Source organism: Setaria viridis, chromosome 9 (assembly GCF_005286985.2).
Source record: "Setaria viridis chromosome 9, Setaria_viridis_v4.0, whole genome shotgun sequence".
Lineage (NCBI taxonomy): Eukaryota > Viridiplantae > Streptophyta > Magnoliopsida > Poales > Poaceae > Setaria > Setaria viridis.
In genome coordinates, this window is record NC_048271.2 from 13,781,413 (window position 1) to 13,799,660 (window position 18,248).

The window sequence follows — 18,248 nt, forward strand, 5'->3', positions numbered from 1 at the left end:
GATCAGAGGTGTGCTGTTTCACATTCGATGACGCAGAGAGGGAACTGCAAAGACGTAACCTGGTTCTCCTGTGAGGCCATGAGAGATGATTTTTTGCATGGTGGAACCGTGGAAGCACATTTTGTTTATCCAACGAAATAAAAAATCCAAAAAAAACAAAGGAAAAGAGAATGCCATGGATGGAATCTCTATAAAGGGAAAAAGAAGAGTGGACGCACGCAATGGCGCATCCTTCCTTTACCCCGAACCCGCATCGATGTTCCTCCGTGGCGAGGGTTTCTCGGGCACAAATCCCCCTCTTTCACAGGATCCAAGAACAGGACTCTCTCGTTTCAAAACGAAACAAGGAACGGGATCGGAGTCTCTTGCTCATCGATATGATCATCATCAACCCACGCAAAAGCGAAGCGCAATTCGAATTTCCACGTAGGCCAGTAGCGAGAATGAAAGGAACTGAAATCAACCGCGTGTGCACTCTCACCTGACCAGGTCCTCGACTGGGTAACTCCAAAGAGGACGGACGAGGAGGAGGCGATGAAGACGAGATGAAGATGATCCACGCAACAGCAGCAGAGAATTCCGGCGCCGGTAGAAAACCAGATTCCGGGATCGTTTGAAATTTCGTCCGCGGCGAGTCCTACCTCGGTGGAAAATATGGACTCCGCAACGAAACCCTTAGGCCCAGAAGGCTGCTATCGCATCTCCGCACGCCGAGCCCATTCGGCCCAACGGCCCAGTTCCCAGCAGCAGATCGCCAAACCACCCCAAGCCGCGCCGGCCCGGCCGGAGCCGGACGCCATGCCTTCGCCGCTGCGGGTGCCGGCGCGGCTGCTGCACGCGCGGTGCAAGGCCACCGCGGCGCAGCACGTGGCGGCGCGGCACCTGGACCACACCTTCGAGCGCCTCGCGGCGGCGCACCTCCCGCTCGTCGCGGCGTCGCCGCTGGTCGACGCGCTGCGGGCCTCCCCCGAGCCGCTCGCGTTGCCAGACCTCGCGCGCCGCCTCCCGCTCCGCCTCCACCGCCGCGGCCCGCTCCACTTCCTCCGCCTCTTCCCGCGCGTGTTCCACCTCCGCGCCCCGCTCCCGCTCTCCCTCTCGCTGACCCCGGCCGCCGCGGACCTCCTCGCCGTCGCCAGCTCACCCGCCGACGCGGCGCGGACGCTCCACCGCCTCCTCGCGATGTCGGGCTCCCGCGCACTTCCCCTCCGCGCCGTCTTCCGCGTCTGGCGCGAGCTCTCCCTCCCCGACGATTTCGAGGAATCCGTCATCGCGGGGCACCCGCACCTCTTTCGCCTCGCCCCCAACCCCGCCGAGCCCAACACCCACATTCTCCACCTCGTTGCCGATTCGGCGGCCGAGGACTTCACCCCGGTGGTGGATAAGACACGGTCAGACAGGTACGCGTTCAAGCTGCAGTTCCCGCCGGGGTTCAGGCTCACCAAGGAGTACCGCAAGAAGGTGAAGGAGTGGCAGCAGCTTCCATACGCCGGCCCGTATGAGGCCGTCAGTCTGAGGGCTGGAGGGAGCAAGAGAGTGTCGAAGCTTGCGAGGAGGAAGATGGAGAAGAGGGCAGTTGGGATCGCTCACGAGTTCCTGAGCCTGACAGTAGAGAAGATGGTGGAGGTGGAGAAGTTCAGCCAGTTCAGGAAGTGGTTTGGGATCGAGGTCAATGTCCGGGACGTGTTCTTGGATCACCCCGGAATATTCTACCTCTCGGCGAAGGGAAAGCGGCACACAGTGTTCTTGAGGGAGGCGTATGATCGTGGGAAGCTTGTTGAGCCGAATGAAGTATCTGAGGCAAGGGCCAAGCTCGTTGAGCTCATGCTCCTGCGCCGACGAGGACTTGGGAACGCCAATTCAAGTGCCAACATGGCTTCAGGTGCCGCTTCTGATGCCAAAGAGAGTGGTGATGATTTTGTTGAGCATGAGGATTGCTTGTTGGATGTACCGGAGACATAAGAGCAGTAAAGATGTTGTCGACTTCATGGATGAGCGTGGTTAATAGGGCTAATACGATGGGCATAGCTGTGGCTTTTGATTCTTGGAACTCCAAAGGCATGTTTCAACTGCATATAGCTGTGACTTTTGATGCTTGGAACTCAAAAGTCATGGTTCAACTGTCTGTGTTTTCCTCGTGGTAGGTAAATATTCATGAGGCAATGTTAAACCTTTGAAGTTGGGTTCCCTTTAGTTCTCTGTCCAGAAAATTTTGTTCTGGCAAAACAATCTGCAAAGCTTGCTTAATTCCAGGTAATTTGATAGAATTCAGGAGTTTCCTCTAGTTCCTCACTCTGGCTTTGGCTATTGGCTGAAGTACTACATGATGGTGCCTGGTTGGTGGCATTGCTTGAGTTGATGAGCCAGGTTCTCTTCAGCAATTTGTCAACTCTAGTAATTACTGCAACATTCTCAGCTTCAACAGGGCCTGCAAGATATGCAAATTTGGCAATGGATGGCTTCAGGCACATACACTGCCCATTCATCTTTCAGTGCCTTATTTGTGCGATAGGTTCATTCTTCCGACCGTCAAGCCTACTCTCCGATGTGGGAACATTGGATGCCTATGAATTGCAAGTTTTTCTGCTGGTTGGCATCACAGAACAAGTGCCTGATGTTCAAATATTGCAAAGAGATGATGGTCGAATAACCCTATATTATCCCTGGTGGAGAGGCAGTTTTGCACCTTCGAATGCTCATATAAAAGGTGCTGTAGTGTTGATAGCTGTTTCTCCATAGTTAACAATTTTGTGGCCGCCAGAGTCTCCCCCATGCTTGGTACATAGCAAGGATATTTTCTTCATATACCTCACTATAGTTGTATCTTTCCTTCCCTGTAATTGGTTACGAGTGTTCGTTTGAGAACAAAACGCTCTTATAATAAGAAGCATGTACTTTTGCCATTTTGTCTGTTGTCACCATTGTTGATACTTGAAACTGCATATTTTCTTCCAATTGTCAGCGTGTCCTCCTTTGGAGAGATTGGCTCTAGATTTACAACTCAAAATCTATTCAGTATGGTACTCCCTCTATTTCGTTTTGTAAAAGAATGCACGGGCCAAACTGCACCCTGCATTTTTGAAATGGAGGGAGAACTATAACTGATTTCCATGAACGAAGTTTTGTTCGTTGATCAAAATACCACGTGAAGGGAAGGAAACGATTCTGTTCAAGATGCAAAGAGTGACAGGTCTGCCCAACCAGTGCACGGACCGGTTCCCCAACGCGAGCTGGGTCCGCCTTGAAACAATGTGCCCAACTGAAAACTACTCTGCACATTTCCTATTTTGATCCTCTGAAATCCTGATTGCAAGTCGGCAGCACAGCCGAGGAATTACAAGGGATTATGGATGTTGAGGAGTAGAACTCTAGCCTGCAGCAGCCTCCTGAACACCTTCTCGCTCCCGCTCTCCAGCCCGGCAATGCACTCCTCTAGCTCCTCTAGCCTCTCCAATGCCGCTGGCGCCGTTTCCGGCGCTACTTTGCTGCTGGCCGCCGGCGCGACACCGAGCCTCGCTAGCCACCTGTGCGAGTGTGCCATGGCGGGCACGTCCGGCGACATGGCCGCGCACCGCGAGAAGATGGCCGCCGACGCCTCCGCCGCGGCCACGGTCGCCTCCGTCACCACGCCGACCACCTCAGCGCCCGCTGCGTCCGCCGAGCTGGGCGTGGGCGCCACCGCCGCGCGCCCCGACCTCGAGGCGTGCCTCATCGCGGCGGCGAGGCGGCGCAGCTCCTTCTCGGTCCTCCTGTGCGCGCGCGCCGACGCGGCCACCGCCGCGCCGTCCCCGCGCCGGGCGCCGGCCCGCGCGTCCGCCACGCCCTGCCTCGCCGCGAGCAGCGCGGCGCCGAACGTGCCGTACGCGTCCGCGAGCGCGAGGAAGCCGTCGAGGACCCGGTCGTCGGCGTCGTGGAGCGCCGCCGCGGTGCGCGGCGTCGCGAGCAGGTCGCCCAGCGCGGCGAGGACGGCCTCCAGGAGCGCGAGACCGTAGGCGGGTGAGGAGGAGGAGCTGCCCACGGCTCCGCCGCAGCAGCAGGACCACGCCCTGAGCGCGCGCACGGTGCCGTCGAGGCGCGCGAGCGCTGGGTGGCACGGCTCGCTCGCGGACCGCGCGTGCGCCGCAGCGGCCGCCGCTACCGGCGCCTTCCTCGTCATCCTCGCGGGGCTGAGCGTCAAGTGCATTCTGACTTCCCAGTCAGTTGGTTTCCTGATGTGATCGTCGGATCGTGAGTGGAAATCCGGGACAAGGGCGGGAGCTTATATTGGGTGGCCGGGGCGCAGGCGGTGCCGCGGTGGTTGCAAGTTGCCGTAGAGAAATGGCCGGATCGGGTTCACGGGCAGGCTGGCGCCGGCCGCGCTGCTGTTTTGGGCATCCCGGCATGCGACGAGCAAAACAAGTGGAGTCCCAGTGTCCAGTAGTGGCAGTATCAGCAGTTCAGCACCATGGAGTTGACCCTTGGCGTAGGACAAGGAAGGGGAGTTCAGCAGGGAGCAGCTGCGCCCGCGGCCCGCCAATGGGCAGGGCACGGCAGACATATTCTTCTTGTCAACGAGAGGTTGGCGCAGCGCTGACGGGATTGGTCAGACAATGTTTGGGACAACTGGCAGCCAACCTCGGTCCCATTCCGGTTTGCCGGGGGCACTTGGGAGGGCCTCGGTTTTGGAGGAGATCAGGCGGCCAAACCCGGCTTTCTCAAACCAGAAACCTGCTCAACCACCGCTCTGCTGGCCGAAGGCAGGATCTGCCGAGTGCCCGAGTGCCGAGCACCCAGCTAGGCAGCTAGCTGGGTAGCCCTCTGCCATCTTGCCGAATAAACAACGGAGAAGATCGAGGAGGCGTGGACCGTGGTGCTCTCGGGCGAGCTTGAGTGCACGCGGGCGAGACAGAGATGGAGCCATGGCTCCGGCCCCGCCCGGCCGGACGCGTTCCGCCGCGCAGCGGGTGAGCGGGGTCACCAGCCGCTGCCGTTTTTCCACCGCGCCGCGCCGCTCATCAGCTGGCCAGCCATGTTTCTTCCACCAGTCCGCCTAGAGTCTAGAGGCATCACGCGCCGCCGCCGCGCTCGCCCTCGCCTCATAACTCAGACTGTTCAGAATATTTTTTTAAGAAATTGGTAAGCACATGGCATAAACGTTTTACTACAAATGTGCAGATTTACTTTTTGTTGGTAAAAGAAATGCCTACTCAATCAAACCTAAAAAAAGCCTAGATGGGGAAAAACACTAAATTTATTGGTTTGGAAATGACCTTTTTGTTTCTATAGTTCATGCAACAAATAGTAAACTTTAATGGCCCAGTTGGAGCACATGAAATTCATGAGAACTTTGCAGCAATTTCAATATTAGCAGTTCAATACTTCAATTCTCATAGGAACGACGAAGAAGAATTCCAGCATTGCAAATAATATTACCATGTGGGGTTACCTACTTTAAGCATGGCATATATTTTACCTTCTCTTATTTCACTTACAACGTTCGGAATTCTTTGTGGTGAGGTTTCTTTAGAAGAGAATATTTAGTCTTGTCCCATTTGATATGAAAGCTATTCAAGAACAAATGCCTTGCCTAAATTTAAACAAATAAGCACACTAATCGGTATCTACAGGTATTAAACTTCTAGCGTCCCTCCAACGCTGTAATACTCATAGTATTTGCAGAACTCACAATAGCTTCTTCTGCTGCCTCATGAGTTCCATAGTTCCTTTCTGCAAAGTATATTGGCTGCTTTGGATGTGGAAGTGATGTATCTCCATTCTCCAGATTTGACACAATTGATGACGTGAGTGGCCGAGCATTTGGGTTGTCCTGAACACACAAGAGCCCTATATGGATACACCGCGAAGTCTCATCAAGCGAACAGGTCTCCACAATTGATGAGTCAACAAAATCTTTTGTGTTCCCATCCTTCCATAAGCTCCATGCCTGCATCGATCATATCCCATCAAGATGCATATTAACAGTAAGTTGTAGTGATTTGAGTAGTTCGTAGTACTTACGTAGGCTATAAGGTTGGGGAAATCTTCTGTTATGTGCATAGAGGTGATCTTTGATCCACTCACAATCTCTAGAACTAAAACTCCAAATCCATACACATCAGACTTGACAGAAAACACACCTTCCAAAGCATATTCAGGCGACATGTAACCACTGTTTGAAATATTGTCCAATTAGTAAAAACATGATTTATTTTGGTTCAAGCGCAAGAACAAATTGTAAAGTTGGTTCATGTATTATATTACTCACTATGTGCCGACAACACGGTTGGTGTTTCCTTGTTGCTGGGTACCATCAAATATTCTTGCCATACCAAAATCAGATATCTTGGGGCTCATTTCATCATCCAACAATATGTTGTTTGCTTTGAGATCCCTGTGGATTATCTTCAGTCTTGAATCTTGATGAAGATAGAGAAGTCCTCTAGCTATCCCTATGATTATATTAAATCTTATTGACCAATGAAGTAATGGTTTCCTTGTGGAATCTGCCAGCAGTAGCATAAATTGAGTGATAACATCAGAAATACTTGTTGATTTAATTAATTCTGAAAATTAGCAAGACAAAATAAGAACATACTAAAAAGGAAGGCATCCAAACTTTTGTTTGGCAAGTATTCATATATTAATATTTTCTCATCTCCATGTATGCAGAAACCAAGAAGTTTAACTAGGTTTCTGTGTTGCAACTTTGCAATGAGAATTGCTTCATTTCTGAACTCCAATATCCCCTGGCCAGAACCCTTACTAAGCCTTTTCACAGCAATTGGTTTACCACACTCTAATGTTCCCTGCGCAATCACATATTTCTTAGATCAAGCCATTTAGAAATACAATGATTTTCTACAATAAGAAAAGATTTCTCACTACCTTATAAACATTGCCGAAACCTCCATGCCCAAGCATGTTGGAGCTAGAAAAATTGTTTGTTGCTAGTACAATTTCTCGGAAGCTAATAAAGGGAAACTTTCCATCCACAAGTTCATCAGAAGTGCTCAAAGCTTCAGATATCATCTTCTTCCAGATTTTCTTGTTCCTTTGTTTGGCTGAGAGGAATATTGATACTCTCTTAAAGATAATTAAAGAACACTGCTTATGAAATATCGAAATGGCCTAAAACATTCCTGGGAGAAATACACAGCTAAATAAGGGAACTTTTGTTCTACCTTGGCAGTTGTAGATCCAAACAAGCCACATGCATATGAGTATGAGCAAACTTGATACAACTGGCAGAGTAATTTTCAGTATATTACTCCTCCTTTTATCTGTCCAAATTTAAACCAGAAAGATGATCATGATTTGATAATTTGTGCTATAATTAGACTGCAAACCAAACATTTCTCACATGTATGAATGTACATGCAAAACTATCTGAAGACCTATTTCTCGCATGGTCGCATGGACAATGAATTATAGGTAAATCTGGCATTATAGTAGCATTTGGCACACATGGTCTTGCTTGATGCTTAAAATAAAGTACCATAACTTTCTTATATCACAAATGTTGAAGCGCTATTTCTCACATGGACAATGAGAGAGGAATTTAAGTCCCAAAAAATCATTGGAAATAGCTTCAGAAGGCAGATCCTACTATCATAATCATATCAGTACGGTTCTTATAGCTCATTGATATAGTAATATACTGATATACTATCGTGACCATCCCCAAAAAATTACTATTCTGCTATTGTAAAACTATATTCTCCTATAAAATTGAGAATATCCTATGAAAGGCTGTAAATATCATTCTGCAGTGATTTTTGCTAAGCGTGCATGCTTAGTCTTTATTTGGATGGTTACACTGGAAGGCTTTCAGTCACTCTGTGGTTGAATCACGATTGCTCGAGATGGCTGTGTGGCCTAGTCTAGTTAGGTGTCATGTGATTTCAGTACCTCCTTAGAACATGCAGGTGCTAGGACAATTTAATGATGGCAATCAATAAACTTAATTTTCACTGACCTTTTCTTGCCGCTTCAAAAAAAAAAACTGACCTATTCTTAAACATGCTATGTTAAGTAGAGTAAATTTGAATGTCTTAACCAGACAATATGGTCAGGGTGAAGGCATCTTTTCAGGCCAAACCTCCTCTTTAAACTCAATACAAGATAAAGGTATTACAAGTCTTAACCCTACTCTAATTTTTAATCGCAGCTAACTATTCTTAAGACCGTATTCAAGGTCCAATAATGTAATCTGTGTGGAGCAATAAGAGGATACAATTGGATCCTTTCCGGACCTACAGAAAACAACATAAGCAAAGCAGAGAAAGAAAGCATGAAAAAAAATACCACTTAATCTGTTAACTCGAATGTATAGATTTTCTCCAATTTCAACGCTTTTCTCTGTGTCGATCAAATCTCCCATCCATAATAGGCATCTTGTGTCATCCCCATTGATAGCCGTGGTGCCCATATTGGCATAAGCATATGCTGTGCAGGAGCAGTTGCTAGTGCATTCTGCTGAGCATTCGTCAAAACTTCTATTCTTGACATACACGAATTTGTCCGGAATTTTCATGTCCGTCAAGGTTAAGAACCTATTTTCTCGACCACATATTATTGTCTCCTTGCGGCGGCATCCTTCCCAAAACCTACCATCACCCCCGTCTTTCTTGCTTAGTGGCTCGAAACCATCGAAACACTTGCATGTAGGAATAAACTCTGTGTTATCACAGTAACCAAATGCGCCACAGTATCCATATGTATTGCATTCATGGACAGGCTCTGCCTGCAGGACATTCCACTCCAACATGCTGCTGTTCCAGACTTGGATCTTTATCTTCCCTGAGTAGTCCATTTTGATCTTTACAGTTGAGGAGACACCTGGAATGCCAAAGGAGATATAGATCTCATCCTCAATTCGGCTTATTGTCATGTAGATAGTGGACTTGACACTCTCCATATATGACCCAACTACCAAGTAGTTCCTCCATACCGGACTTCGCCGGTATGGCCTTGAGCCGTTCCAGATGATGCGCTGCAGAAACTGATCAGGATCTGCGCCGTAGGAGAAGCTACTGGAGGATGGATCCTGGGGGTCCTTCCAAGAAATCAGCCATTGTAGTGCATGTCTATTGTGGGTTACTCTAAGGTTCATGCCAGGGAGAAGAGTGTCGGTTGGGTAATCAAAGCTTTGCCATAGGACGGCACCCTCTGATGTCCGAAGGATAAAATTTCCAGTGTTGTCAAGCGTGGCTTCTCCACTTATGTTCTCTGACGATGACAAGTTTCCTGGAGCACTGACGTTTGCCATCCAAAGCAGCTGGCCGTCAGTATTGGACAGAACAAGGTTGGATCCGCCTGTCAGGGCAAGTGTCGCAGACGAAGGATCGGTGATCGGCGTAGCACGATTGGCAACCCACACGATGTTGTCCTTGGGGATGCTGTTGTACCATATGCCAACATAGTAGCGGTTTCTGGTTGAGTTGGACGGGGAGAAGAAGCCCAGGGCAAAAGTGCCATCATCAGAGACGAGTGTGCTTCCGACAGTAAGAGGCTTGCTGGGAAGAAGGCGATTTTCTGTTGCACCGGACGTGAACAAGCTGGCTGAACAGAAAACCAGTGAGATGATTCTGTGGATGGGAAGGAAACCCATTGCCATCAGTGGTTGTGTGGCGTCCTACTTTGCCAGAGAATTTCAATGTTGTTACTGGGATACAGAGGCAAAAAGGAGTGAGGTGGGGATTTTGATGTCATGTGAACTCCCATGGGCAACGCAACTATGAATAAACCTCTCCTGCGTTTAAGATCCAAATTGTGTCAATGAAAATCGAAAACAAAATGATGAATATGTCCATTTCAATCATAGCAGTGAGATTAAAGGAAGATCAAGTAATTGAAAGTTCCTGCACCTGTTCAAATGACCACCGTACCATTTTGAACTCAAGTACTCGACTGAATCGCCATAGAACTGAATCAGTACATCTCAGAGCAGTAGGGCAGCGATGATGATCAGATGGAAAAAAAAAAGGATGCCCTGCCGCTTGTCGGGTTGTTTCAACGTCGCACCCAGGCAGCTGCCGGTCTGCTGGAAGAGGGGGATTCTGCGGTGACTTGTGAGTCAAGAGATGGGGGAAGTCAGAAGCTGTCTATTTCATTTCTTAACCCTTCACCACACAAGCGCGTGGCTTCCCACACAAGAGATGGAGGAATTCAGAACTGACTATTTCAAGTCTATAAAACCTCTCTGCTTCCATCTCGTTTCTTTCTTTTTTCGAAAGGATCGATATCTCCCAGGAAATATCCACTCCACGCTAGAGCTGATGAAAGGACAGGGAAGATTCCCAGGGACCGAAACAAGTCCTAGGAGGAGGCGTTCCAGCGTTCTCCGCAATGATTTTGGTGCAGCTAATCCCAGGCTCCGAGCTGTTCCTCAGAGTTGCATCAGGCATCGTCTCGTTGTCTGACCTTGTGAATCATGACTCAATATTGCAAGATCTTGCCGGTGCTACAGAAGTACACAACTTGCAAGTGGTATATCCATTGGGCAAAGAGAAAATTCTCTATTTGGCATTGGTATAATGACTGATTCCTTGTTTGGCCCTTGAAATTTCAGCTTCCCCTATCTGACACTGAATTCCATGCCCTATATGACATTCCGTTAGTTTTCCATCCAATGCCTGTTAAATGACCTGTGAAAAGTCGAATTTGCCCCTGTTATCTTATGTAGCAATAATCAACGTATTAATATTCCATGATATAAAAAAATACATGGACACAAAAGGTTAGATGAATTTCAATAAGTTGACAAGAATGACAGTGTTGTAGGATTCCAGTAGCAAGCTTGTTGGATAAAACTGCTCTGTGTTCCTTTAATAAAAAAAAAGAAAAAAAGAAAAATCTGAACTGCTACTCGCACACTAGTGCAATCAACTCGCAGGAGCTAATAAGCATTTCGCATTTCGCATTTCACAGTACTATAACTGAAGACTGATCCTTAATCACCTAAGGCCATCAGAAGAAGCATGCACGCACGCACCGCACAGTTACGGCCCTGCATTGAACGGATCGAGCAAGCACATTCATGGAGCTGCAGAGTGCAGTGGAGACTGCGGCGGGCCTTACTGGAGCCGCTGCCGGCGGCGGCGGCGCGTGATCAGATGCACAAGCAGGTGTAGGTGCCGGGGCCGCTGGAGCAGAGTGGGCGGGGATCCGTGCAGGGACGGCGATGAGAATGACATGGGGCGCTGCTGGAGATACGGCGGCAGGCCGAGGCGGCGCGGGGAGGCTGGAACGGAAGAGAGGTTGGGCGCCAGGCGGCGTCGCGAGTGTAGGGCCATGCTCTGACACCACACAACAGTGGCAAATTCAGAGACATTTAACGGTAATGGCTAAGGGCATGAGCAAAGTATAAAGACTAAGGTCTTGTTCAGTTCCCCCAAACTTCCAATTTTGACACTATGCAAAAAGAAGATTTTCCATTACATCAAACTTGCGGTACATGCATGGAGTACTAAATGTAGACGAAATCAAAAACTAATTGCACAGTTTTGTTGTACTTTGCGAGACGAATCTTTTGAGCCTAATTAGTCAATATTTAGATAATAATTCACAAATACAAACGAAACACTACAGTGTATTACAGTGCTATAACAGTAATTTTGCATCTCCAAACTTTGGGCAAGTAAACAAGGCCTAAGTGGTCTTTGTAAGTGGGTCCCGTGTCAGTAATCTTTATGGCTATTTTTTGCTCACGATGCTGAACCATGGATGGACTGTAGGCTGGGATCCATTCGGCACATAAAAAAATTAATCCAGCCACGTAGAGGTTTGGGAAGAAGAGAGAGATTATATTATTTTATCCTTATAGGTGGGCTATATGCTTATACCTGTAAGGATGGATTGCTATATGGACTATTTGCATAAGGAAAGAGTGTCGGGATGAAATTCAGACCCAGAGTTAAATGCCGGTGTCACCGCGTGATCTCTTCCTTCCTTCTTCCATGACTGCAGGCTGCGAATGCAAGCAGGACAAGAATTGGAGAAGCGACATGACAAATGCCAAGCCAGGCAGAGACTGGCAGAGGACAAACATATAACACAGCAGCATAAATGACGCCGCAAGTGTGAAATCCGCTGCATCATACCCAAGGTTAAGAATGTGTTTGGTTGGGCTGTGGCTTTTGGAAAAAGCTGCTGTGAGCTGTGGGCTGTGGAAAAGCAGCTGTGAGAAAGCAGTTGTGGGAAAAGCAGAAGACCGTTTGGTTAGAGGAGCTGTGAAACTGTAGGCTGTGTAAGAAATACCTGTAATGCCCCTAAAGGTCTGTGAGTGTGTTTATATGCAAATTGCTCGTAACAAAATAAAATTTATATATTTTTCATCCATTAAAGTGATTGGTCCACATAAATAAAATTATATCCATCAAAAGTTCTATACAAGGATGCCATCCTTCAACAGGGATGAGCAGGGAGTGGCGGCCAGCTGGCCGACGGCCGGCAACTGGGGGCGACGGGCGGCGGGGTGCGGCGGCCGGGGTCGTCGGGCGGCAGCTGTCCGGGGGGCGGGGTGTGGCGGGCGGCTGGGGGCGCCGGGAGGCGAGCCGGCGATCGAGGGCGGCGGACGACGGGCCGGCGGATGGCGGACGGCTGGCCAGCAGTCGGCGACCTGGGGCGACGGGCGGCGGGCGGCGGCGGTTGGGGTCGTTGGGCCGCGGCCGTCCGGGGGCGGGGGTGTGGCGGGCGGCTAGGGGCATCGGGCCGGCGGCCGTCCGGGGGGCGGGGTGTGGCGGGCGGGGGCGCCGGGAGGCGGGCCGGCGATCGAGGGCGGCAGACGGCGGGCCGGCGGATGGCGGACGGCAGGCGACGGGCGGCGGATGGCGGACGGCAGGCGACGGGCGGCGGCGGTCGGGGTCGTCGGGCCGCGGCCGTCCGGGGGCGGGGGTGTGGCGGGCAGCCAGGGGCATCGGGCCGGCGGCCGTCCGGGGGGCGGGGTGTGGCGGGCGGGGGCGCCGGGAGGCGGGCCGGCGATCGAGGGCGGCAGATGGCGGGCCGGCGGATGGCGGACGGCAGGCGACGGGCGGCGGCGGTCGGGGTCGTCGGGCCGCGGCCGTCCGGGGGCGGGGGTGTGGCGGGCGGCCAGGGGCATCGGGCCGGCGGCCGTCCGGGGGGCAGGGTGGGGCGGGCGAGGGCGCCGGGAGGCGGGCCGGCGACCGAGGGCGGCGGACAGCGGGCCGGCGGATGGCGGCCGGCGGATGGCGGACGGCAGGCGGCGGGCGGCGGCGGTTGGGGTCGTCGGGCGGCGGCCGTCCGAGGGCGGGGGTGTGGCAGGTCCGGCCGACTCGGCGCCCGGGGGCGGCGGATGGCGGGCCGGCGGACAGCATCCGGCGGCGGGGTGCGGCGACGGGCCGGTGACGGGGAGGAGCGGACGGACGCGTCGGGAGAAATAGATGGGGGCAAAAAACGAATCGTTACCTTCATAATCAATGGCAGGTGGGTAATTTTTTACCCCAAAAACACTTGAAAGCAGGGGGAAGGTGCTTTTGATTTTGTACTAGAGCAAAAGTAGCTTTTGGGCAAAAGCACGTAGAGCTTTTAGGCTTACGTGCTTTTAGGCCCTTTGGTTGGCTTTTGGCTTTTGCAAAAGCAAAAGCAGGTTGGAAAGCCCAACCAAAGGCACCCTAAATCAGGAATCATGCACATTCCAGGCATCCAAGTACCCATTGAATCGAATAATTCAATCAGTACCTCAAAACAAACTACATACTTCATACAGTGCCCGATTGGCTCCACATTGTTACAGCATATGTATATATGCATGCACAAAAAACCGCGAGCTATAGTAGAGTAGATACACCCATAGACAAGTCATCAAAACCAACGCATTTCCAGGACCCGGAATAAGGCTAAGTGACGAGTGACGACTAGAAGCACTTCCTGTGGACAATAGCTGGACCAGATTCTTCATACTCTGCCCTTGAGATCCACATCTGCACAGAGTTAAAAAAAAAAAGGAACTTATGTCAGAACGCCTCAAATAAACCTAGATGTTGGATTCAGAATAACCGTTGGAAAACTCGATATTACCTGCTGGAATGTGCTCAGAGATGCAAGGATTGATCCTCCAATCCAAACACTGTACTTCCTCTCTGGCGGAGCAACAACCTTGATCTTCATGCTGCTCGGAGCGAGCGCGGTGATCTCCTTGCTCATGCGGTCGGCGATGCCAGGGAACATGGTGGATCCACCACTGAGGACAATGTTGCCGTACAGGTCCTTCCTGATATCCACATCGCACTTCATGATGGAGTTGTAGGTTGTCTCGTGGATCCCAGGGGCTTCCATGCCGATGAAAGATGGTTGGAAGAGGACCTCCGGGCACCTGAAGCGCTCTGCACCAATGGTGATCACCTGCCCATCAGGCAGCTCGTAGCTCTTCTCCACTGATGAGCTGCTCTTGGCAGTCTCGAGTTCTTGCTCGTAGTCGAGCGCGACGTATGCAAGCTTTTCCTTGATGTCACGGACAATTTCCCGCTCGGCAGTGGTTGTGAAAGAGTAGCCCCTCTCGGTCAGGATCTTCATGAGGGAATCAGTGAGGTCCCTACCAGCAAGATCGAGACGTAGAATGGCATGCGGGAGAGCATAACCTTCGTAGATTGGGACGGTGTGACTGACACCATCTCCAGAATCCAGGACGATACCTTTTAAATGAAACAGAATCAAAGTGAGCAACTAAATGAAACTAAACGAAAAATATTCTACCCCATGTCATTTATGCAGAAATTATAAAAAGATTATGTCCAGGTGTTCTTTTGCAGAAGATTCAAGTGAATTTGATTTAGTTGCATTTTAGAAAATGAATTATTATTTTCTCGTTAAATGCAAAATCACATTTCAACATTGGTCCATTGGTTCCTACTACATTAAGATTCAGAACAGCAAAGTGAATGCACTTAAGTAACATGATGATTCTTTAATCACTTACCAGTGGTACGGCCACTAGCATATAGTGAAAGGACGGCTTGAATAGCAACATACATGGCTGGAACACTGAAGGTCTCAAACATGATCTGTGTCATCTTTTCCCTGTTGGCCTTAGGGTTAAGAGGAGCCTCTGTAAGAAGAACTGGGTGCTCTTCTGGTGCTACACGGAGCTCATTGTAGAAGGTGTGGTGCCAGATCTTTTCCATGTCATCCCAGTTGCTTACAATTCCATGTTCAATGGGGTACTTCAAAGTCAGGATACCCCTCTTGGATTGGGCCTCATCGCCAACATAAGCGTCCTTCTGTCCCATCCCAACCATGACACCAGTGTGGCGTGGGCGACCAACTATACTTGGGAAAACAGCACGTGGAGCATCATCTCCAGCAAAGCCAGCCTATCATGAAAGCAATTACTTAACACCTACTGAAATTCTAATTATAACAGATGCCTAGAAAAATGTTCATTATAGAGTCCGATGCCAAGTGGCCACAATTACCTTGACCATTCCGGTTCCATTGTCGCAGACAAGGGGCTGAATGTCCTCTGCGTCAGCCATTTATGTTAAATGATCTGCAATGTTCAAGAATGAAAACAGCATTTACCAAGACTTAGACCAATATGCGCTAAAGTTACTTCAGCAAGAAGAGAAAAAGTTGGTCTTCCTACTATCAACAGAAGACTAGAGTTACATCTTGACAGGCTAAATCTATTAACTGAGAAAAAGATCCTAATACCTCTAAACATTCCTTTAGAGTACTTATCAAACAGGAAGCCAAATACAACTATACAAGCAATTCTAACTGTAACAGGGACTATATTCAAACAAAAGAAAAAAATAGTTGTAAACAGCAACAGCTAGTCTTACAACACCAAAACCGTTCGCTTTCCAGCTGGTATTAATAAGTAGTTAGGTTTCAGTTGCATGTATACAAACAAATCAGGCTGTCCAGTGCATGCAAACTCTTGGTGTAATAGTGCAAGGCATTCGCCAATCCATGAAGGATTTAGTCAAACACATGGTCAATTGCAGGAACCAAATTCATGATTCCTCACAGCTGACGATCTGAAGAATTTAGCATTTTCGGATCAGAAGGACCGCTAGGCATCAGCAGCTGAAGCTATCCAGACAATGCGCATCAATTTCCAATATATTAAAAATCATGACCTGTTCTCTTTTGGGGGGAAAGGAGTCCCATCTACATAATGATTCGTGGAAAGGAGATTTTCGATCTTGGAACAATTTTCTTAACAATTTAAGAAGTAAAAGAAGTAATATCTGGCTATAATTGTTTGTAACCGTATTCTATAGAAGCACAAAATTTGCTCAAAAATTGAAAACTAATACGTCGGTGGTGACTTGAAGCAAAGTGACTCTGTCTGAACACTAAGATCACAAATTCCATTTCTAAGCACAAGGAACCCTGCGGAGTTCACTTGCAATTCAGAAGAACCAGGCATCCATTAGCACAAACTAATACCATCTCACAAAATTACCAAGGGATCTACTGTCAATACTACTAGTCCACCTCAACACACAAGATCGAAGCATCCACACAAGTCACCAAGAAAGTCTCAGCAACATTGCGGCCCTTACTCCTACTACGGATCCAGCCCCTGATAGCCAACCAGAACCCAAGACGATCGGCGAACCCCACTGCACCCTACCACCCAACCCAGCCCCTAGACATCTAAACATCCTCGGCAGCAACAAGAAACAGCAGCATTAAAGGAGTATAAACAGAAGGGGACCTCGATGCGCTCACCAGAAACGGGGGAGTGAGGAGGTTGCGGCGGCAGCACGAAGCGTAGGAGGGAGGCGAGCGGGGCGGATGGAGAAAGAGTGGGAGAGGCGAGGGGCGCGAGATATAGGGCGTGGCCGACGGCGAGAGCGTGCTGGGGTGGCAACGGTGGAGGTGGCGGCGGTGGGAATGAGGTGTAAAGAGGACGGTGCCGCACTGGAAAGTCGGGGAGGGCGGCCGAGCCAACGCGGAATAATTTGCCCGCCTGGGCTGGGACACCACAAAAGAATCTCATTTCTTTTTTTCTTTCGGTTGATCCTTGATCTATCATGTTTTTGTTTTTGCAAGTTCTATCCAACTCACAATTTAGGTGTCATTCTTCTTCTTTATATCATACGACGCAATCATGCTCATACTTAGGTGCTGTTTAGTTTTCTTTCTTTTTTGATGAACCTTTTTTAATTTGTAGCAAAAACTATCAATTTAACAAAGATACCTCCAACTTAGGCAATAGGAAACTTTCGACTTTGGACAACAAAAAATTTCAATTTTGAAGTGGAAACTTTTGATTTTAAACCAAAAACTAGTTAAGATTTCAATTTAAGTGTAGAACTTCTAGATTTTTGAGAAATATAATGGCCTCACAAAAAAAAGAAACAGCGGGAGAGGGACGAGATCAAGGAACAACAGCCTGTTTTATGCTTCCCATGTTGAAAAGCTTGTGGTCGACGACTAGCTAGAGAACTGGAGATCGTAAAACCTATCTTCTTGATACTCTAGTTAAATAACTCGAAGCATTTAGAGTCTGTTTAGAGTCTGTTTGTTCGAGCTTTCTGGCAACTTCTCAGCGTGAAAAGCTAGAAGTTCAAACAAACAGCGAATTTCTAGTACAGATTCCGAAAAGCTGGAAGCTGAGAAAAGTTAAGTTTATATAAAAAGCTGGAAAGCTCAGTTTTATGAGCTTTTTTAGCTTTCTGAGCTCAGAAATCTAAATACATCTTTTAAAATCTAGTGTTGGTTTTTCAGAGTAAAAAACCAGCAGCAACTTATTAGAAAAAGCTCAAAGCTGCAGCTCAAACAAACAGGTCCTTAAACCCTTTGTGGATATGAGCGATGTAGACCGATGTTGAACAAACAGCTCAAACAAAAGCTGTTTGAAAAAAAAATGGAGACTTCATTAGACCGATGTAGACTCATAAGTCCATGATAACGTTGCTTTGTTGGCACGGCCAGCTGCCATCGTCAAGGAGTCCACATCACCCATCCCAAACTTCCAACCCTTTTTCCATCATCCTACTGTACCATGCCTTTGTTTCCTTTTCATCCAACGCCTTGCGCTGTCATCAGTGCTCTGGGTAGATCAGCTAGCTGCGATGAGCTCCCCCGCCCGTGAACTGGCGGGCGGACCTGGCCCTCGCCCGGTGGTGACCACAGCTCAGGTAAATTTTCACAAAAGTAATTGCAAATAGACTCTCTTTGGTGGCAGGAAAGGTGATTAAACCTTCACAATCTGCTTTTATGCCAGGAAGGTATGTAACGGAGGGAGTGGTAACTTTGCATGAGACCTTGCACGAAATTCAAAGAAAGAAGTTGAATGG

The 18,248-nt window shown here is 49.1% G+C and overlaps 4 protein-coding genes across 7 annotated transcripts; 1 reads left to right on the forward strand and 3 right to left on the reverse strand.

Annotated features, from left to right (window-relative positions):
• The first annotated feature begins 780 nt into the window (after nt 1–780).
• On the forward strand, nt 781–2,900 carry LOC117840162 (protein ROOT PRIMORDIUM DEFECTIVE 1). The gene has a single exon (XM_034720623.2). It carries the CDS (start codon nt 799–801, stop codon nt 1,957–1,959), a length of 1,161 nt encoding a protein of 386 aa, XP_034576514.1. The 5' UTR covers nt 781–798; the 3' UTR covers nt 1,960–2,900.
• Nucleotides 2,901–3,108: 208 nt separating this feature from the next.
• LOC117840163 (uncharacterized) lies at nt 3,109–4,181 on the reverse strand. The gene has a single exon (XM_034720624.2). It carries the CDS (start codon nt 4,178–4,180, stop codon nt 3,332–3,334), a length of 849 nt encoding a protein of 282 aa, XP_034576515.1. The 5' UTR covers nt 4,181; the 3' UTR covers nt 3,109–3,331.
• Nucleotides 4,182–4,950: 769 nt separating this feature from the next.
• Nucleotides 4,951–10,514, reverse strand: LOC117840161 (G-type lectin S-receptor-like serine/threonine-protein kinase B120). Of its 3 annotated transcripts, XM_034720622.2 has the most exons (9): nt 9,843–10,514; nt 8,281–9,727; nt 7,158–7,256; nt 6,862–7,037; nt 6,572–6,782; nt 6,242–6,479; nt 5,995–6,145; nt 5,663–5,920; nt 4,951–5,084 (listed from the first exon to the last, which is right to left on the reverse strand). In XM_034720622.2, exons 2-9 carry the CDS (start codon nt 9,590–9,592, stop codon nt 5,073–5,075), a joined length of 2,457 nt encoding a protein of 818 aa, XP_034576513.1. In that variant the 5' UTR covers nt 9,593–9,727; nt 9,843–10,514; the 3' UTR covers nt 4,951–5,072. The 3 variants fall into 3 exon arrangements, with proteins under 3 accessions (XP_034576513.1, XP_034576511.1, XP_034576510.1); XM_034720620.2 differs by lacking the exon at nt 4,951–5,084 and having other exon boundaries at nt 5,406–5,920; nt 9,864–10,513; XM_034720619.2 differs by lacking the exon at nt 4,951–5,084 and having other exon boundaries at nt 5,406–5,920; nt 9,843–10,513.
• Nucleotides 10,515–13,633: 3,119 nt separating this feature from the next.
• LOC117839433 (actin-2) lies at nt 13,634–16,887 on the reverse strand. 2 transcript variants are annotated; one of them, XM_034719766.2, is made up of 5 exons: nt 16,661–16,887; nt 15,408–15,481; nt 14,912–15,305; nt 14,014–14,627; nt 13,634–13,916 (listed from the first exon to the last, which is right to left on the reverse strand). In XM_034719766.2, exons 2-5 carry the CDS (start codon nt 15,465–15,467, stop codon nt 13,851–13,853), a joined length of 1,134 nt encoding a protein of 377 aa, XP_034575657.1. In that variant the 5' UTR covers nt 15,468–15,481; nt 16,661–16,887; the 3' UTR covers nt 13,634–13,850. The 2 variants fall into 2 exon arrangements, with proteins under 2 accessions (XP_034575657.1, XP_034575656.1); XM_034719765.2 differs by having other exon boundaries at nt 16,675–16,886.
• Nucleotides 16,888–18,248: the final 1,361 nt, after the last annotated feature.

Bases quoted from the DNA above. Each gene is read 5' to 3' on its own strand.
- LOC117840162 (XM_034720623.2), top strand. From the start codon at position 799: ATGCCTTCGCCGCTGCGGGTGCCGGCGCGGCTGCTGCACGCGCGGTGC.
- LOC117839433 (XM_034719766.2), bottom strand. From the start codon at position 15,467: ATGGCTGACGCAGAGGACATTCAGCCCCTTGTCTGCGACAATGGAACC. The intron at 15,306-15,407 runs GTAATTGTGGCC...CTTTCATGATAG, and splicing joins ATGGAACCGGAATGGTCAAG to GCTGGCTTTGCTGGAGATGA. The intron at 13,917-14,013 runs GTAATATCGAGT...AACTCTGTGCAG, and splicing joins CTCTGAGCACATTCCAGCAG to ATGTGGATCTCAAGGGCAGA.
- LOC117840163 (XM_034720624.2), bottom strand. From the start codon at position 4,180: ATGCACTTGACGCTCAGCCCCGCGAGGATGACGAGGAAGGCGCCGGTA.
- LOC117840161 (XM_034720620.2), bottom strand. From the start codon at position 9,592: ATGGCAATGGGTTTCCTTCCCATCCACAGAATCATCTCACTGGTTTTC. The intron at 6,783-6,861 runs GTAGTGAGAAAT...GTGATTGCGCAG, and splicing joins GTTTCGGCAATGTTTATAAG to GGAACATTAGAGTGTGGTAA. The intron at 5,921-5,994 runs GTAAGTACTACG...TGATCGATGCAG, and splicing joins TCCCCAACCTTATAGCCTAC to GCATGGAGCTTATGGAAGGA.